The sequence below is a fragment of the Aquarana catesbeiana genome, linkage group LG13 (assembly GCF_042186555.1).
Source record: "Aquarana catesbeiana isolate 2022-GZ linkage group LG13, ASM4218655v1, whole genome shotgun sequence".
NCBI classification, from domain to species: domain Eukaryota; kingdom Metazoa; phylum Chordata; class Amphibia; order Anura; family Ranidae; genus Aquarana; species Aquarana catesbeiana.
In genome coordinates this window covers 12,555,622-12,572,219 of record NC_133336.1, presented here as the reverse complement: position 1 = coordinate 12,572,219, position 16,598 = coordinate 12,555,622, and the positions used below count along the sequence as shown (strand labels likewise).

At 42.7% G+C, this 16,598-nt stretch overlaps 1 protein-coding gene across 1 annotated transcript in view; it reads left to right on the top strand.

Moving 5' to 3' along the window:
• CLMN (calmin) overlaps window positions 1-15,839 on the top strand; it is a 175,101-nt gene extending 159,262 nt beyond the window's left edge. The window contains 1 exon segment of the mRNA XM_073610631.1: window positions 2,177-15,839. Coding sequence (XP_073466732.1) covers window positions 2,177-2,354 — 178 coding nt within the window. The 3' untranslated portion in view covers window positions 2,355-15,839.
• Window positions 15,840-16,598: the final 759 nt, after the last annotated feature.

Genomic DNA, 16,598 nt, shown 5'->3' with positions numbered 1-16,598 from the left:
CTTCTCTTTTAAGTAGGTTTGTATGATACCAAGCCTCTCTGATGTCAAGATGGGATTCTAGGGCTTATCTAAGGGTGGTGGAGGTCTCCTTCAAGGTTTCCAGATTTTGAACTTAGGTGAAGTGTCCGACATCGAGCTAAGGATGTGTTCATTAATAAAGATATTTGAAGCTATGGCAAATACCATGCTAATGGGCCAATTGGGTTCTTTTGCAATGGCCCTTTTGGCTGCTGCCTTCCAAATAAGTAATGTTTCTTCTGAAGGGAAACTATTATAAAGTCTAGCTGGAGTGTAGTACCACCTACTCAACAGATCCAACACGAGACCCTCAAATGTTCCCAAAAGGAGGACGCTATTTGGCAATACCATAATATCATGGGACACTTTCAATAACAATCAGAACTGGAGGGGAGGCATTTCTAGAGTTTAGCTGGGGTGTAGTGCCACTTTCTCAAGAACTTGCATGTTCCCTCTTTGAATAATGTTGTCCAAGCTTTTCTAAAGCCTAGTTGGAGGTCTGGTACCACCTACTCAGCAACTTGTATGCTCCCTCTTTAAATAGCTTTATCCAAGCCTCCAGTTGTATCCTGCAACTGAAGAGATCTGATACCAGACCTCAATTTTCCTCCAGGAGGACGCTACTTGAAAATTCCACCATATCATGGGATTTTCTCAATAATAATCTGGAGAACTGGAAGGGACGTTTTTATAAAGTCTAGCTGGGTCATAGTACCACATATTCAACAACTTGTATGTTCCCTCTTTGAATAGCATTGTCCAAGGCGCCAGTTGTATCCTTAATCTGAAGACGTCCAAGCCCAGACCCCTAGTGGTCCTCCAGAAGTAGGAGGCTACTTTGCAATGCCACCACGTCATGGGACACTTTCAATAACCATCAGGAGAACTGGACAGGAAGCTTTTATGAAGTCTAACTGGGGTGTAGTACCACTTTCTCAATAACTTACAAGCTAGCTCTTTAAATAATGTTGTCCAAGCCATCAGTTGTATCCTACATCTGAACAGATCCTACACAAGATCCTCAAATGTCCTCCAAAAGGAGGACGCTACTTGGCAATACCATAATATCATGGGAAGCGTTTCTAGAGTTTAGCTGGGGTGTAGTGCCACTTTCTCAATAACTTGCATGCTCCCTCTTTGAATAACGTTGTCCAAGCCATCAGTTGTATCCTGCATATGAAGCGATCCAAGACCAGACCCCCAATTGTCCTCCAAAAGGAGGGCGCTACTTGGCAATACCACCATATCATGGGACACATTCAATAACAATCTGGAGAACCAGAGGGGAAGCTTTTATAAAGACTAGCTGGGGTGTTGTACAACTTTCTCAATAACTTGCATGCTCCCACTTTGAATAAAGTTGACCAAGCCATTTGTATCCTACATTTGCAGCGATCCTAAACCAGGCCCCCAATAGTCCTCCAGAAGGAGGAGGTTACTTGGCAATTCGACATTCCAAGGGACACTTTCAATAGCAACCTGCTGAACTGGGTGGGAAGATTTTATAAAGCCTAGCTGGGGTGTAGTACCACCTACTCAACAAATTGTAAGCTCCCTCTTTGAATTACGTTGACCAAGCCATCAGTTGTATCCTACATCTGAAGCGATCCAACACCAGACCCTCAAATGTCTTTCGGAAGGAGGAGGCCACTTTCCAAGGGACACTTTTAATAACAATTTGGTCAACTGGATGGGAAGCTTTTATAATGTTTAGCAGGGGTGTAGTACCACCAACTCAACAACTTGCAACTTTTTTTTTTTTTTTCAATCCATTTTTTTATTGAATTAGAAGCCAATATACACAAACAAAATGTGAACCAAAAATGCAACAAGGTACAGCACAATGCAAGTCACAAAAGAAGAAGAATATACATTTCCAGTGGTATGTACAGTGAAGTTAATGTCTGAATGTGCCTAAGGGAGGTCCCCTCCATCTCGTCCATTTACTCCATGACTTACAAAAGGCCTCATGTTTCATAGCGTTCATCGCCAAAATGCGCTCAAAAGCATAATTATGGTCAACCATTCTTTCAACAACTTGTATGCCCCCTCTTTGAGTTTTGCATTCTATGATATTCGGGAACTAGTCATTTGTCCAAGTTTTGTATATGGTCTTTTGTGCTATCTTTTTAACATTGACTTTTCTCCTCCTTTGCAGCAAAAACGAGTATGGCGACGCGCGAAGTGGGTCCCCGAGATCTGGAACGTTCGCGTCTGATCACGATCTGAGGAAGCTGTATCCCATCGGGATCCTGCTGTGGTTTATTTGCTACTGCATCTTCATCCTCCCAGAGCTGGATATGGACAAAGTCGAGTTCTTGGTGAAGGACGATTAAGCGCTGGCCCACGGCTACAAATTGTTGATCAATTTTCTATCGCCATGTATCCTACAGCAATAATTTTAACCTTAGCGCCCCGATAGCAGCGCGTAACGAATTAGACACAATGAGCAAAATAATGTCATTTTGTGCCTTTGTGCGAACTAGCTTGCTACTGCCATTCCTTAAACCTTCCCTCGCTGTTGTCTTACCTAGCAGCTGCTGGAAGGCTTAGTTTGCATTCCTAGTCCCTCGTCTGCCGGCTAAAATGCTGCCTTAGAGGGGCCACAAAACAGAAACCGCAAGTTGGTTTATGTCAAATTATTTTTTTGCTACTTTATTTAAATAAAATATGAAAATGTCTGAGGAACTCAGCAGAAATTAATATATTTAAAATCAAAAGGGCGTTAAGGAGGATAATATACTCTTGAGCACATAAGACTTTTTACCTAATAACGGCATAGACATGTAACCAGCCATCACTTCTAAGTCTCTAAGTGGCAGCGAATGTGGAATAATAAGCTGCATAATAATGTTACAAGAAATTTTAGAGATCTTCTACTCTGCGCAGGTAAGGGGATGGCTACACTGGGAATGTCTGACATAAATGGAACTCTTTTGTTTTATGTTTACTAGCCCTGCTTGATACAAACTTGTTACGTAATATTATTTAGACATGTGCACTGCCGAAAAATTTGTTCGTTTTCATTTTTTTGGGTCATTCGTTATGAACTCAATTAAAGAAAAATTTGTAAATTCAGAAATCAGAAAATTTGTAAATTTGAAAATGTGTAAATTAGAAGATTTGTAAATTTGAAAATTAGAAAATTCGTAAATTTGAAAATTCGAAAATTTGAAAGAATAACTAACTAATAATAACTAACTATTAAATTATAGGTATTGGAAATTCCTTTCAAATTTGGCTGTTAGTGAAAGTAACGAATACGAATTTATCCGAAGTTACGAATGAATGATCAGAAATTTCGGATCATTTGTAACTTCGGATAAATTCGTATTCGTTACGTCGTTCACTAACAGCCAAATTGTTTTATTTTTTTTTTTTTAAATAATTTTTACTGAGTTTTGTGGAAAGAAAAGAAAAAGGGAAGAGAAAAAAAAATAGGAAATTACAGAATAAATCCTTGGGCATACCCCGGCTTAAACAACAGCCAAATTTGAAAGGAAATTTCAATACCTATAATTTAATAGTTAGTAATAGTTAAGTTGTTATTAGTTAGTTATCAGTTCAGATTTTCGGATTTACGAATGTACAAACTTATTAATTTTCGTAAATTCGAAAATTTGTAAATTCATAAATTTGAAAATCCGAAAATTTTGTATTTATAAATATACAAATTTTCGAATTTACAAATTTATGAATTTTCAAATATACGAATTTTGTAATTTTCTCATTTACGAGTTTACGAATAGTCTGAAAAATTTGGATATTTCCAAAATTAACGAATTTGTCGAAATTCGTTAAAGAAACAGTTCGGAACGAAACGAATTGCACACGTCTAATATTTTTTATCTTTAAACTTTGTTACTAGGTGAGGGGGCCTTGTCATGATAGTAACATGGCACCATCCCCTGTATAGAAAATTCCCTGCGTACCTCCAAGGGGCAGTGGGAAAAGGGGATTTTAGCGCCAAAACACAAATCCAAAAAAAAGGTCATCCATAAAATTACATTTTTATTTCCACATTAAAATCAACAAAGCATAGCTTTTACCTGCTCTGGGTTATGCTGGTTAGCAGAGACAATCCCTTTGTTGGGCTCCATAATTCTACCTGTAGTTCATCTTCCACATCAATTTGCCGTAGGCACGGGTATTGTTACAAGTGGGGTTGTGCCTCAGTCCGGCTTACCTTCTTGTTTTTAGATTTTTTCTTGAACATCAGTCTGGAATAATTTCTTGAGGTTCTATATCCACTTGACGACCACAATATGTGTATATATACGTTGCAGCTTGGTTTACCGTGGTTATGACAGAGCCACTGATAAGGCAGTACAACCAGCCCACTGGTACTGGGCCCGGGCCCTATCAGCCCAACAGGGGGGGGGGGGGTGGCACGGGCATCTTTGTTGTTCATCTATACTAGCATGCAGACATTTTTACACAGAAGATCTGTTGAGCTAGGCTCAAATCCTTGCAAGGACCTAAATTATATTCCTTGGGCCCCATCCATCCAGCAGAGGGGCCCAGTAGACAGGAGCAGACAGAGGACTGTTTTTTTCACTTTCACCGCCCCATGCCCCTCCCCTCCTCCCACTGCTCACCGGTGTTTCTCTGGCTTACCGTTTTTACCAGCGCACCTGGGAAACAATCAGGCGGTTTGCATGGCTGGCCATAGAGGTGAACAGAGACCGTCTCTGATCACCTTTATGATCTTGAAGGACCGGAGTGACGTCATGACATCACTTCCTGTCTAGGGCGGAAGTAAACAATTTTTTTTTTTTTTAAAGCAGAAGACCACATTTTTTTTTTTTTATCTTTTGCTTTTAAAGGTAGAGGAGAGATTTGGAGTCTTAAAGACCCCTCCATAAAAAGGACCTGTCATCCCTTATTTTTATTACAAGGGATGTTTACATTATTTGTAATAGGAATAAAAGTGATAAAAAAAGCAAAAAAATTAGAGGGACAGTGTAGGAAAAAAAAAAAAAAAGTAAAGAGTCCCTGCCCCTCGTAGTTGCGTGCAGATACGCATGTGAGGTATCGCCGCAAACATTATAACAAGAGCAATAATTCTACCAATAGACCTCCTCTGTAGTTCTAAACAGGTAACCTGTAATAAAAAAATCTTATAGCGTCGCCTATTGACGTCGCCGTTCCACGAGTGCGAGCAATTTTAAAGTGTGACATATTAGGTATCTATTTACTCTGCGTAGCATCATCTTTTATATATTACCAAAAATTGGGTTACATGTTGTGTTTTTTTTTTGCATTAAAATCCATAAAAGTGTATTTTTTTCCAAAAAATAGCTTTTGAAAAGCTGCTGCGCAAACACAGCGTGACATTAAAAAAATTGCCCCAATCGCCATTTTATTCTCTAGGTTCTCTGCTAAAAAAAATATATAATGTTTGGGGGTTCTAAGTAATTTTCTAGCAAAAAGTAAACATTTTCTGTGCCAGAAAAGGCCTGGTCAGACAGTGGATATGGGTATTGATGAACCATATATAGGGATATAGGGATTGATGAACCATAGTGACATACAGGATACTAATATCATGGTTGTTGTAGACACATACGTCTCTCATTTATTGAATTCTTTTGGGACACTTTATTCTCTGCATCCATTTGCTAGCTACGATATTTCAAAGAGTGGCTCCTGATGAAGCTCTTTTTTAAAGCGAAACACGTCGATCCACCTTTCCTCGTTTACGAGTGTTCAGGTATATACTCTTTATACCAGATTGTAGCTGATGATACATGTATTTTTAAGCTTTGTTGATTTGAGGGTGGAAATTAAAAATGTAATTTTCATGGATGACCTTTTTAGGATGTGTGTTTTGGCGCACTAAAATCTTACTAAGTATGTCTTCCTGACAATTTTGCAGAAAGACCAAACGATGATGAAGCTGAAGTCCAGGCAAACAGCTAAACCAAAGCTCAAAACCATTGTATGTGTGATGTCATTTGCCAAAAAAAAATTGTGATTCTGTTCACGCAACAGACGGCGCGGCCGGGTCGGCAACCTTACTTTCCTCCACAGCAGTAAGGAATGACAAGTTGGTCACGACCTGCCCAATAGCTCAGTGTTAGACAGCACTGTGCCATGTGGTAGAACCTCATTGGATCACCATGTGCCCCCCCCCACTTCTCAATCGCAGACCTGCTGTGCGGCGGACTACAATAAGCTAATATAAAGACAAGCAAATTTACTATACAGTAATATCTCGGATTGTGAGTAATGAGGGTTAACGAGCGTTTCACAATACGAGCTATTATTTTTTAAAAATCCTGACTTGTGAGTGTTGTCTCCCAAAACGAGCAGGATTCAAGCCTCTGCGGTGTGCAGAACCGCATTTGGCCAAGGGTGCGGCGGCGGCGGTGACACTCAGAGCCGTTCGGAAACACTTGGACATACTCAGTTCCCGTTTGTTTCTGAGCCTTTCCGAAGGTTTCCGAGTGCATCCGAGCCATCTTCGAGTATTTCCGAGTCTCTCCAGCGCCCCCCCCCACCTCTGGCCACATGCGGTACTGCATACAATAGAAGTCAATCTGGAACGAATTATCATCGTTTCCTTTGACTTCTATGGGGAAACTCGCTTTGATATGCGAGTGCTTTGGATTACAAGCATTCTCCTGGAACGGATTATGCTCATAATCCAAGGTTCCACTGTACTAGCTGTCCTTTCCTTCTGAACACTATGGTTGGGGAACCCCTATTCTCCTTTGTGTTGCTGTATTGATCACCTCGGAGGATGTACAGAAAAATTGAACAAAGAAATTAGGTGGTCAAGTGTATCAGTACCAGAAAATAGGGTTGAGAGGATGTCAGGCCCCTGTTTTCTACTCTGTGACTGAGACCTGGTGGGACAAACTGAATGGATCAGTAGAGAGTCAATTCGGTTGGGAAACAAACTGTCTTCTTTATTCCAAAAGCATGCTTCAGCGTATATAGGGTTGAATTAACACAATAAATAATAAATTGTTGGCCTGATATATCACTAAGCTATAATCTACTGGCCCATTACTGGGAAGTTGCACTCAAAGGATAATGAGCGGTGGATGGGCTAAACCCACGCATCAGACCCACCATGGCCTAAAACCTTTATTGACCAAATCTATCAAATATAAGAAATATATACAAGGAAGTCAAATATCTGCCAGGTATGAGACCATACTTATAGGGAAGTCTGGATAAGTGCTCATATCCAGTGAAAAAAAAATAAAGAAAAAACCCCTCAACACAACATGTTTCTCCTCTACACGAGGCTTCATCAGCTGTGCAATATGTGATATTGAGTTAAACAGAAAATGGCAGATGGCTGCAATGTCAAGATCTATTTATAAGATAAGGCAGGGGTCATGGTTACATTACGCCACATTTGTATGCCACATACGTGCGTAATGACGTCATTTGCCTCATGACGTAATTATACATCGTGCCTCATGGTGTCACGTGTGCCCCAACGTATATATATACACGTCATAGCGCCAGAACGCACTGATATACAAAAGGCTGTCACAACTAAGTCTGTGTGGGTTTAGCTCATCCCCGCTTATTATCCTAGGATTAAATTAACCCATACAAGTCCAACACTCGTCAGTGTAAGCCCAGATGAAGGGGGAACCCGATTGTCCACAAAGTATTTAGGATTGTTATCCTTAGTGTTGCAGTGCTCATTGGTCAGCGCGACCACGTGACTATGCTGACCATTGAGAAGAGCTTTTTTCTTTTTGGGAACACATTATTGGAAGAAGAAGCCTCAGATGGACTTATTATTGGTTAGCATGGTCACATGGCTGCACTAACCAATGAGCACTTAGGGAATGTTAGGATCATAATTATGCTCATTGGTCAGCGCGACCACGTGACCATGCTGACCATTGAGAAGAGCTTCTTCCTGTGGGGACACATTATGGGTAGAAGAAGCCTCAGATGGGCTTGTCATTGGTCAGCATGGTCACATGGCTGCACTGACCAATGAGCACTTGGGGAATGTTAGGATCATAGTTGTGTGATGGGAAGATGTAACACAAGTTTCATAGAAGGAAAGGATCAGCTTTTGATTATTTCAATGTAATGCAACAAGGGGAAGCTGGAATTCCCAGGAGGACAGGAACAGATCTGCGATTTATGGCAGCTGGTTTGAGTATTCAAAACTTGTAAAAAATAAAAAAAATAAAAAAACAGAAGCTGGCTAAGACTCCATTCACACTTGTACGACTCCAGAGTTGCGCCGACTTTGGAGTGCAACTTTGATGCAACTTTGGATGAGTGCAAATTGGATACGACTTTTGGCTTTGACCAGTGATAATGGACAACTGTTGCAATGTATAAAATTCGGGTACGACTTTCATGCAACCTTTGAGGGTTAACATTGAGGTCTATGGCCCTCAAGTTGCAAGAAAGTCGGACCAAAGTAGTCCGTTAACTACGTTGAAGTTGCTAGAGCTTTAAGTCGCACATATAAGAATGGTTATTGGAAAATGTGGGGAACAACTTGTAATGCGATGTTCAAAGTGTGAATAGAGCCTTAAAGTAGAACTATCGGCAAAACGTTTTTTTTTTTTTTTCATTTTGGAGAGACCAAGGAAGGGTTATAAACCCTGTAAAAAAAAAATCCACCATCTGTGTTCCATTGCGGAGATTTCCCTTCACTTCCTGTCCGATAGCCAAACGGGAAGTGAGAGGAAATCCCTGCAAATTAAGGGAATTTCTTGGGGGTTTCCTTAGGTCACCAGAACTTGTGTCCCCATCGGAAGATTTCACCTCTATTACTTTTCTAAGGACAACCTAAAAATTGGACAGCAATAAAAACTGACAGATGTTCTAATCCCTCTCCACTCCACCCAAAGCTTAAAAAAAAAAAAAAGTTTTGCCTTCAGTTATACTTTAATCGCTAGACTTCACCTATAACTCAAATGGCACTTTTGGGTGGATCGATCCTTTAAGACTTTTGTAGCAATGAATGGCACCGACCTTTTTCTCAGAATGGGATCCACCAGAAGCCACAGACATCAGACAGAATCTGAGATTTTCATGATCAATCACCAATGATGGACTTGAGTTGTCCTCCTATATTTGTTAAGTCAATAAACCATTTTACAGTTCATCTTTATAATTGGCTTTCCCACACAAGTCTAGCATTGGCCAGGATTCGAAAGTGGGAGGTAATTAGGTGGGGCGTATAGCAATGGGGAGTTTAAGGTGGGCGTGTGAGTGGGCGGGGCAGTGGCACAGCCTCTGCAGAACTGTAGGACTGATAAATGCTGTCATCGTCCTTTTAGTACAGCAGGGGGTTGAGGGATTGCAGATTGTATGTGCGTTACGTTTGTTAGGTGAATTTGAGTTTCATTCTAGGTATCCGAAAGGTTTATTTAGCCGTCTGACTTAAGATATATTATAATTATTATCTGCTCACATATTACAGCAGTGCGTGGATTTTCTTCTGACTTTTAGCAGCTTGACATTCTCAGTATTCTTGACATTCTCAGTATTCTGCTGATGGAAAGTGGTCAGGACATTGTATGTCTGTCCCTAAATGGGCGTTACATCTTTGTATATAATAAAGTAAAATATAATCTAAAAAAAACAAAAAAAACAAAAGCTATCCAATAGGGAATGTGCACTGCGCTTATCGTCTATTTTTTTACGCAAAGTTTTAAAAAGATCTGCAATAGAATATATTGATACTGACCAGAGAATTTATTTATTGATAAAAGCCCAAACTTTCTGTGGCAGCGCAGACTGACACATATATGGCAACATGTAGCGATGGTACAAAGATGTTATAATATAACCGCCATAAAAACATGTTAGGATAGGGCGGGGGTCAGCAACCTAGAACGGGCAGGGCTCCTACGTCTTTTTCAGTGGCACCCAAAGTGCCATGCCCTAAGCTAGGGGTTTCTCAACCAGGTTTCCATGGAGCCTTAGGGTTCCTCCAGAGGTTGCTAGGGGTTTCCTTGAGCCATGAGCAATTTCTGCCTCTCGGATAAGTTCCCACTGACACCATTGATATTTTTAGCTACCTTCAAGGGGGTAATTCTTCCCAATATCCACAAGTGTAAGGAACATTCTTCCCACTGACCATCACACCAATTTATCATTGGTTGTAGATATAGTCATTTTTAGCAGGGGGTACTTAAGTTATTTAAAGGATTCTTCTGTGTTGAAAGGGTTGAGGATGGCTGGTCTAAGCTGTCAGTCATAAATCCTGAAGTGGCCTACTCCTCTGCACCTACGGCCCACCCACCTGCATGACATCATTGACATTCGGGTGGTGGTTGGACTCCCAGTATCAGTGTAGGCCCACTGGGGACTGCAGACATTGGTGTACGATGTGAAGAAGCCTACCCGTATACCTTCTACATCCTCTAAGTGAAAACAACAGCTGCAGCAATATGCATGTAAAATGCCAGAGTTTCTGATGGTGTAGAATTGGGGCTGATCTGAGGTGTGAAGGTACAGAAGCTGGGGTGATCTGAGGTGTAAAGGTGCAGGAATTGGGGTGATCTGAGGTGTGAAGGTACAGAAGCTGGGGTAATCTGAGGTCTGAAGGTGCAGGAACTGGGGTGATCTGAGGTCTGAAGGTACAGGAACTGGGGGGGGGGGGATTTGAGGTGTATAGGTGTAGGAAACTGGGGTGATCTGAGGTGTACAGGAACTGGGGGTGATCTGAGGGGTATAGGTGCAGGAATTGGGGAGATCTGTGGTGTGAAGGTGCGGGAATTTGCGGTGATCTGAGTTCTGGAGGTGCAGGAATTGGGGAAATCTGAGGTGTGCAGGTGCAGGAATTGGGGTGATCTGGGGTGTAAAAGTGCAGGAATTGGGGGTTATCTGAGGGCTAAAGGTGCAGAAATTGGGGTGATCTGAGGTCTGAAGCTGCAGGATTTGGGGGTGATCTGAGGGCTAAAGGTGCAGGAATTGTGGTGGTCTGAGGTCTGATTGTGCAGGAAATGGGGATGACCAAAGGTTGAGCAGGAATTGGGGAGATCTGAGGTGTAAAGGTGCAGGAACTGGGAATTATGGCTAATCAGAGGTGCGATGGTGAAAAAAAGTGGGGCTGATCTGAGGTCTAAAGGCACCATTGTGACTGACATGCCAGTTGTCTAATGCTTGGAAATTGATGCCTAATGTGGGAAAGGTTGCTGACCCCTGGTAAAGGGATAATAAACAAGATATGGGAGTTATCTCTGCTTCAGCATATAAATTCTAATAAAAGCACCCTGCAAATGACTCTGCATACAGACCTCTCCGACAAAGGGCAAGTCTTGGCTTTGCTCAACTGAAGAGCTACAGCTCCAGTTTAATCTTCACTGTCTAACACTTCATAGGGTGTTGGATTTGTGCTTCCCACTGCTATGGTTCCTTCTGCTGGCCATTACATCATAACAGGACACAGTAGTGATGTAGGGACCAGCGGAGGAAACTACAGGGGACCAGGCACCTGAAGAGCATAGCAGTATTTCACATGTGCTGATAGAGAATCCGCTAGAGTGTGAATTCAGAATAATATGAGCAGGTATGCTGAACTAGAGACTTAACACCAGAGATTGCCCTTCTAGTCCATATGGCCAAAAGTTTATAGACATCTGACCATCACAACTAGACAGCAACTAGACCCTTTTCTGTTCCAGCATGACTGTGCCCCTGTGTACAAAGCCATCTCCATAAAGGCATGGTGTTACTAGTTTAGTGTGGAGGAACTTGAGTGTCCTGCACAAAGCCCTGACTTACTGAACACTTTTGGGATAAATTGGAACACCGATGGTGAGCCAGGTCTTTTCCTCCAACATCAGTACCTGGCCTCACAAATGCTCTTTTGGCAGAATGGGAACAAATTCCGAGACGCATTCCAAAATATTGAGGGAAGCCTTCCCAGAACAGTGGAGCCAGCTCCATAAAGACGTAGTTTGACCAGTTTGGTGTGGAGGAACTCGAGTGTCCAGCACAGAGCCCCAACCTCAACCAAACTACTGAACATCTTTGGAATGAGTTGGAACACCACTTGTGAGCTAAGTCTTCTCATCCAACATCAGTACCTGACCCTAACAAATGTTCTTCTGGTTGAATGGGCACACATTCCCACAAACACACTACAAAATGGAAAGCCCTCCAAGAAGAATGAAGGATATTCTAACCCCAAAGGGTGGCCAAATTCATATTAATGGCCATAATTTTGGGTTGGGATGTCCAACAAGCTCATGTAGCTGTGATGGTCACGTGTCCAAACAACTGTTGGACATATAGTGATAGAAAGCATCTATTCCTGTGCTGTGCTGCATTCACCTATCCAAGGAGCCATCTCTTTCGGTGGTCTGTTGTCAAAAGAGCTAAATCTATTTTTTAAATAATTAACTTTCTGTGGTGGTCAAGTATTGGATCGTGCCACACGCTGACATTTTTGTATATAAAAGCCTATTCTATAATAAAGATTTGTGTATATTTTATGTTGTATGAAAACTGGTGGACTGTAGCAGAGTTGTGAACATGTATTAAGGATGTGCTTAAAGAGGACCTGTCATGACACAGAGTGGAGCCCACCATCTTCTGAGTGAGCATTTTTTAGGAGGACACAATGGGGTGGATTTACTAAAACTGGAGAGCGCAAAATCTGGTGCAGCTCTGCATGGTGGCCAATCAGCTTCTAACTTGTCCAATATTTAACCCCACAAAAAACTGGAAGCTGGTTGGTTTCTATGCAGAGCTGTACCAGATTTTGCACTCTCCAGTTTTAGTAAATCAACCCGAGTGAGTTCAATATCCTCCAGGCATCTCATTGGTTAGTTATGGCCTTCACTTCCAGTGAGCTGGTTGTCTCCATTGTGTGCGCAGGGAACATGTCTACCGTAAAATGAGTTGTGAAGTATGTATGTTAAAGAAGTTATTTATTGTTAGGTTTGATGAAACGTGTACAGCCATATTTTTCTATTACACGGGAAGGTTGTTGATGGTTTTTGTATAATGGTTCCAATGTTTTTCTATTGAAAGGCTGGCAGAATCAGATAAGCCACACAGAGGGATGTATTGAACCCACTGGCAGTGTTAGGAGAGCAATATCCATCATAGTCATATATTTATACATTCATTTCAACTTAAAAAGGACCTGTCATATACAGAGTGGAGTCCACCATCTTATGAGTTAGCCATGGAGGACACTTTTGCGTCACGATGTCACGTGCGTCCAGACGTTTATTGTGATTTATAAAAGGCTGTCACAACTAGGTTTGCGTTGGTTTAGAGCAGTGGTCTCCAAACTGTGACCTGGGGGTTTTGCTTGCTTTTATCCAAGCCCTGGGTCCATAATTCTCCCCATGAACACCAATGAAGGGGGAAAATTCCTTCCACTAATACCAATGATAGGGCACTTTTTCTCCCAGAGACACTGACAATGGGACCCAATGGTGGGGAACTATTCCTCCCTATGAGACCAACAATGGGACCCCATTCCTTCCAATGAGACCAACAATGGGGCCCAATGACACCAATGTTGGGGAACAGTTTCTACCAATGACACAAACAATGGGTCCCAATGACACCAATGATTGGCACAATTCCTCCCACTGACACCAACAATATGGCTTAATGGCACCAATGATGGGCACAATTTCTTCCAATGACACCAACAATGGGGTACAATTCCTCCCACTGACACCAATGATGAAGCACAATTACTCCGACTGAAACAAACGATGGGACATTATTTTTTTTCCCACTGAGGACCTTTTCTACTCCCAATGGCCACAGTCCGGCCCCCCTAAAGTCCGAAGGACAGTAAACTGGCCCTATGTTTAGAAAGTTTGGAGACTCCTGGTTTAGCGCATCCCCGCTCTTTATTCTAAGATTGAACTAACCCATGCAAGTCCAATCAGCAGTGGAAGCCTTGATGAAGGGGGAACCCTATAGTCCATAAAGTGTTTAGGCTTGTTATCCTTCAATGGAAAGTGCTCATTGGTCAGAGCGACCACATGAGCGTGCTGACCATTGGGAAGTCTTCTTTGGAACGCTTCTTTCCTTGGGAACACATTATTGGATGAAGAATCCTCAGATGCATGAGCACCACCTCGTCCAATCAGAGAATGCTTTGCATTCTCTGAATGGTGCCCTTGCTAAGCTAGCAGCTTCCTGTTGAGGCACTGGGCCCAGAAGCTCGAAGCAATCACTGTAGTAATGGTGTAGTAGCGGTGCCTACTGCAGTGATTTCCAAAGGGGATCCCACAGGTATGACCAGGGCTGCAGTTTGAAATCACAGGCGCCCCATACAGCCTACCTGACAGGGCCCCCTTCCCCCAGGCCGAAAGGGACTGAGGACATAGATTTATCTGTCCCTTTCTCTGTAGCCTCAGCTGCACAGATGAATGAATTGGAAGCACTCCAAGGCTTCCTGCTCATTCACAAACTGAAGCATAGTAAACCCATTTTACTATGCTTCAGTGATGAATGAACACAGTGAGTTATTGGTACAGATCGCTCGCTGTGTTCATTCAGGAATGGAAAGGGGCCAATAAATAACATATTTACCGGCCCCTCCTCCCCGCTCTCCATCCTGAAACATCCCCCTGTGTGCCCGCAGCAGCTGCCAGCAGGGGCGGAGAGGAATGAAGCCAGCAGTGCTGCGGGGGGGGGAAAGGGGCACACAGGGGGGGCTGGACAGTAAATGGAAGGGGTGCATGTGCTAGAACCAATCCCCCTGCAGTGCAGCCGGAGGGAGAAAGAGGAGGAGAATCTGGCAGCGCTGCAAGGGGAGGCAGAAGAGGATTGGAGTCTGCAATAAGGCAGTGCAGCCTTACCTCTTGCTCAGCAGGTGCCCGGGCCCCCCCTTTTAAACTGATGGAGCCTGGGCCCAGTACAGGAGGGCTGGCTGTACTTCCTTATCAGCGGCATACTTATTGGTCCAGTTGTAACAATTGCCATACCTACAGTTCAGTTTTAAAGAGGAACTGCAGTCTGCTCACATAATTTGTAATAAAAACATCTTTGCCGTTCTGAAACTTCCCTCCAACCACTTTGCATATTATTTAATATTTACCGTGATTCTGTATTTGCCAAATATGCTGCAGAAATCTCCCCCCACTGAGTCTGGCTGCAGACATTTTAACTGTGGGCAGCTGAAGCTGCTGCTTATTCACTTCCTGGATTTACAGAGGCACACCTCCAGCTCTGCAGCTCTCATTGGCCCTCTTATGACTCACTCCCCCTCCCTTCCTGGCAAACTCTCACGAAGGAGAGAGAGAGCTGTGCATGATGTCATAAGCCTAGGCTAATGACCAAACAAGAAACAGGAAGTGGGCTGTATTAGAAAAAAAAAAGTTTTACTGTCCAAAGTTAAAACAACAACAAGGGCAGAAGATTTAATAAATGGAAAGATGAAAAAATGACTGAAGGTCCACTTTAAGTATGAAATGCTTCCCAAGCTCTCCGGTTTTAGTTGGCCATTACCACAGTTTGTGACAACTGGAGAATGCTGAATCTAAACGAATGTGTCTTTAATTCCATTTTGGGGCTTGCAGTTCCCCCTGCAATACTCGCCTGATTTCTAGTGCTGTCCTTGAATCACTCATTACGAAGCTTCTTCAAGAGATATGAAGCCCTCACTGCCAGTCGGTTCCTACCAATAAAGCTTTTGAAGTACTGTGTTTCAGGCCAGACTCGGGGCTTCCATGAATGAGAGCTCTCATGAAACTTTGCACTTTGTACACGTTTTTAGACGCAGTGTATAATTCTTTCCTGCGGGACTTATTGCACTAATATCTGCAGTATAACAACAGCCAGTGTATATAGAACTGATGGATGAATACATTGTTAATAAAGATTGATCTATTTCTGAAGATTGTGTGCTTGTTGTGTTTCAAGGGCCTGTGGCCCTTTTGTGCTTGCCATGCAGCCCTCGGACCCCAGGTGTCAGCAGGGGTAGTGATCTCGAAGACCCATGTATAATGTCTCCAATCTCTGAATGTCTCCTTGGACAGGTCTCTAACCACCCCGTAGCATGTTCGTAGTTTTTGAAGAATCCCTCTAATAATTCTGCAGTCTCTGATAGTCTCTTGTAGCAATACAGATACTGAAAATCTGCCTGAGGCCCTTTAGGGCCCCAAGTGAGACCTGTAAACCTAACTTAAAGTGGAGTTCCGGCCCAAAATATGACTTTTAAGATAAAAATACCCCTAGAATACTCATGCCTCGTGCAATGTAACAAAGTTATGCGGTAAACTATGCCCAGTTTTCTGTTTGTGCAGCATCATTTTCTTACTTTGTGAAGTTCCTGCTCAGTGCTGCCATCTCCAGTGTGGGCATCTGAAGCCACAGTGTCCTTCCTGGCTACCTAGCATGCACCTGCCAATCATGATCATGTGTAGTGCGGTGCAATCTTGGTCAGCTTGACAAGGCACAGCAAGATTTTCCATAGACGCCAGTGTTAAATGTTACGGGAGCAGTGCCATGCCAAGGTGACCAAGATTTTCCAAAGACGCCAATGTTAAATGTTACTGGAGCCGTGCCATGCCAAGCTGACCAAGAATTTTCATAGACGCCAATGTTAAATGTTACGGGAGCAGTGCCATGCCAAGCTGACCAAGATTTTCCATGGA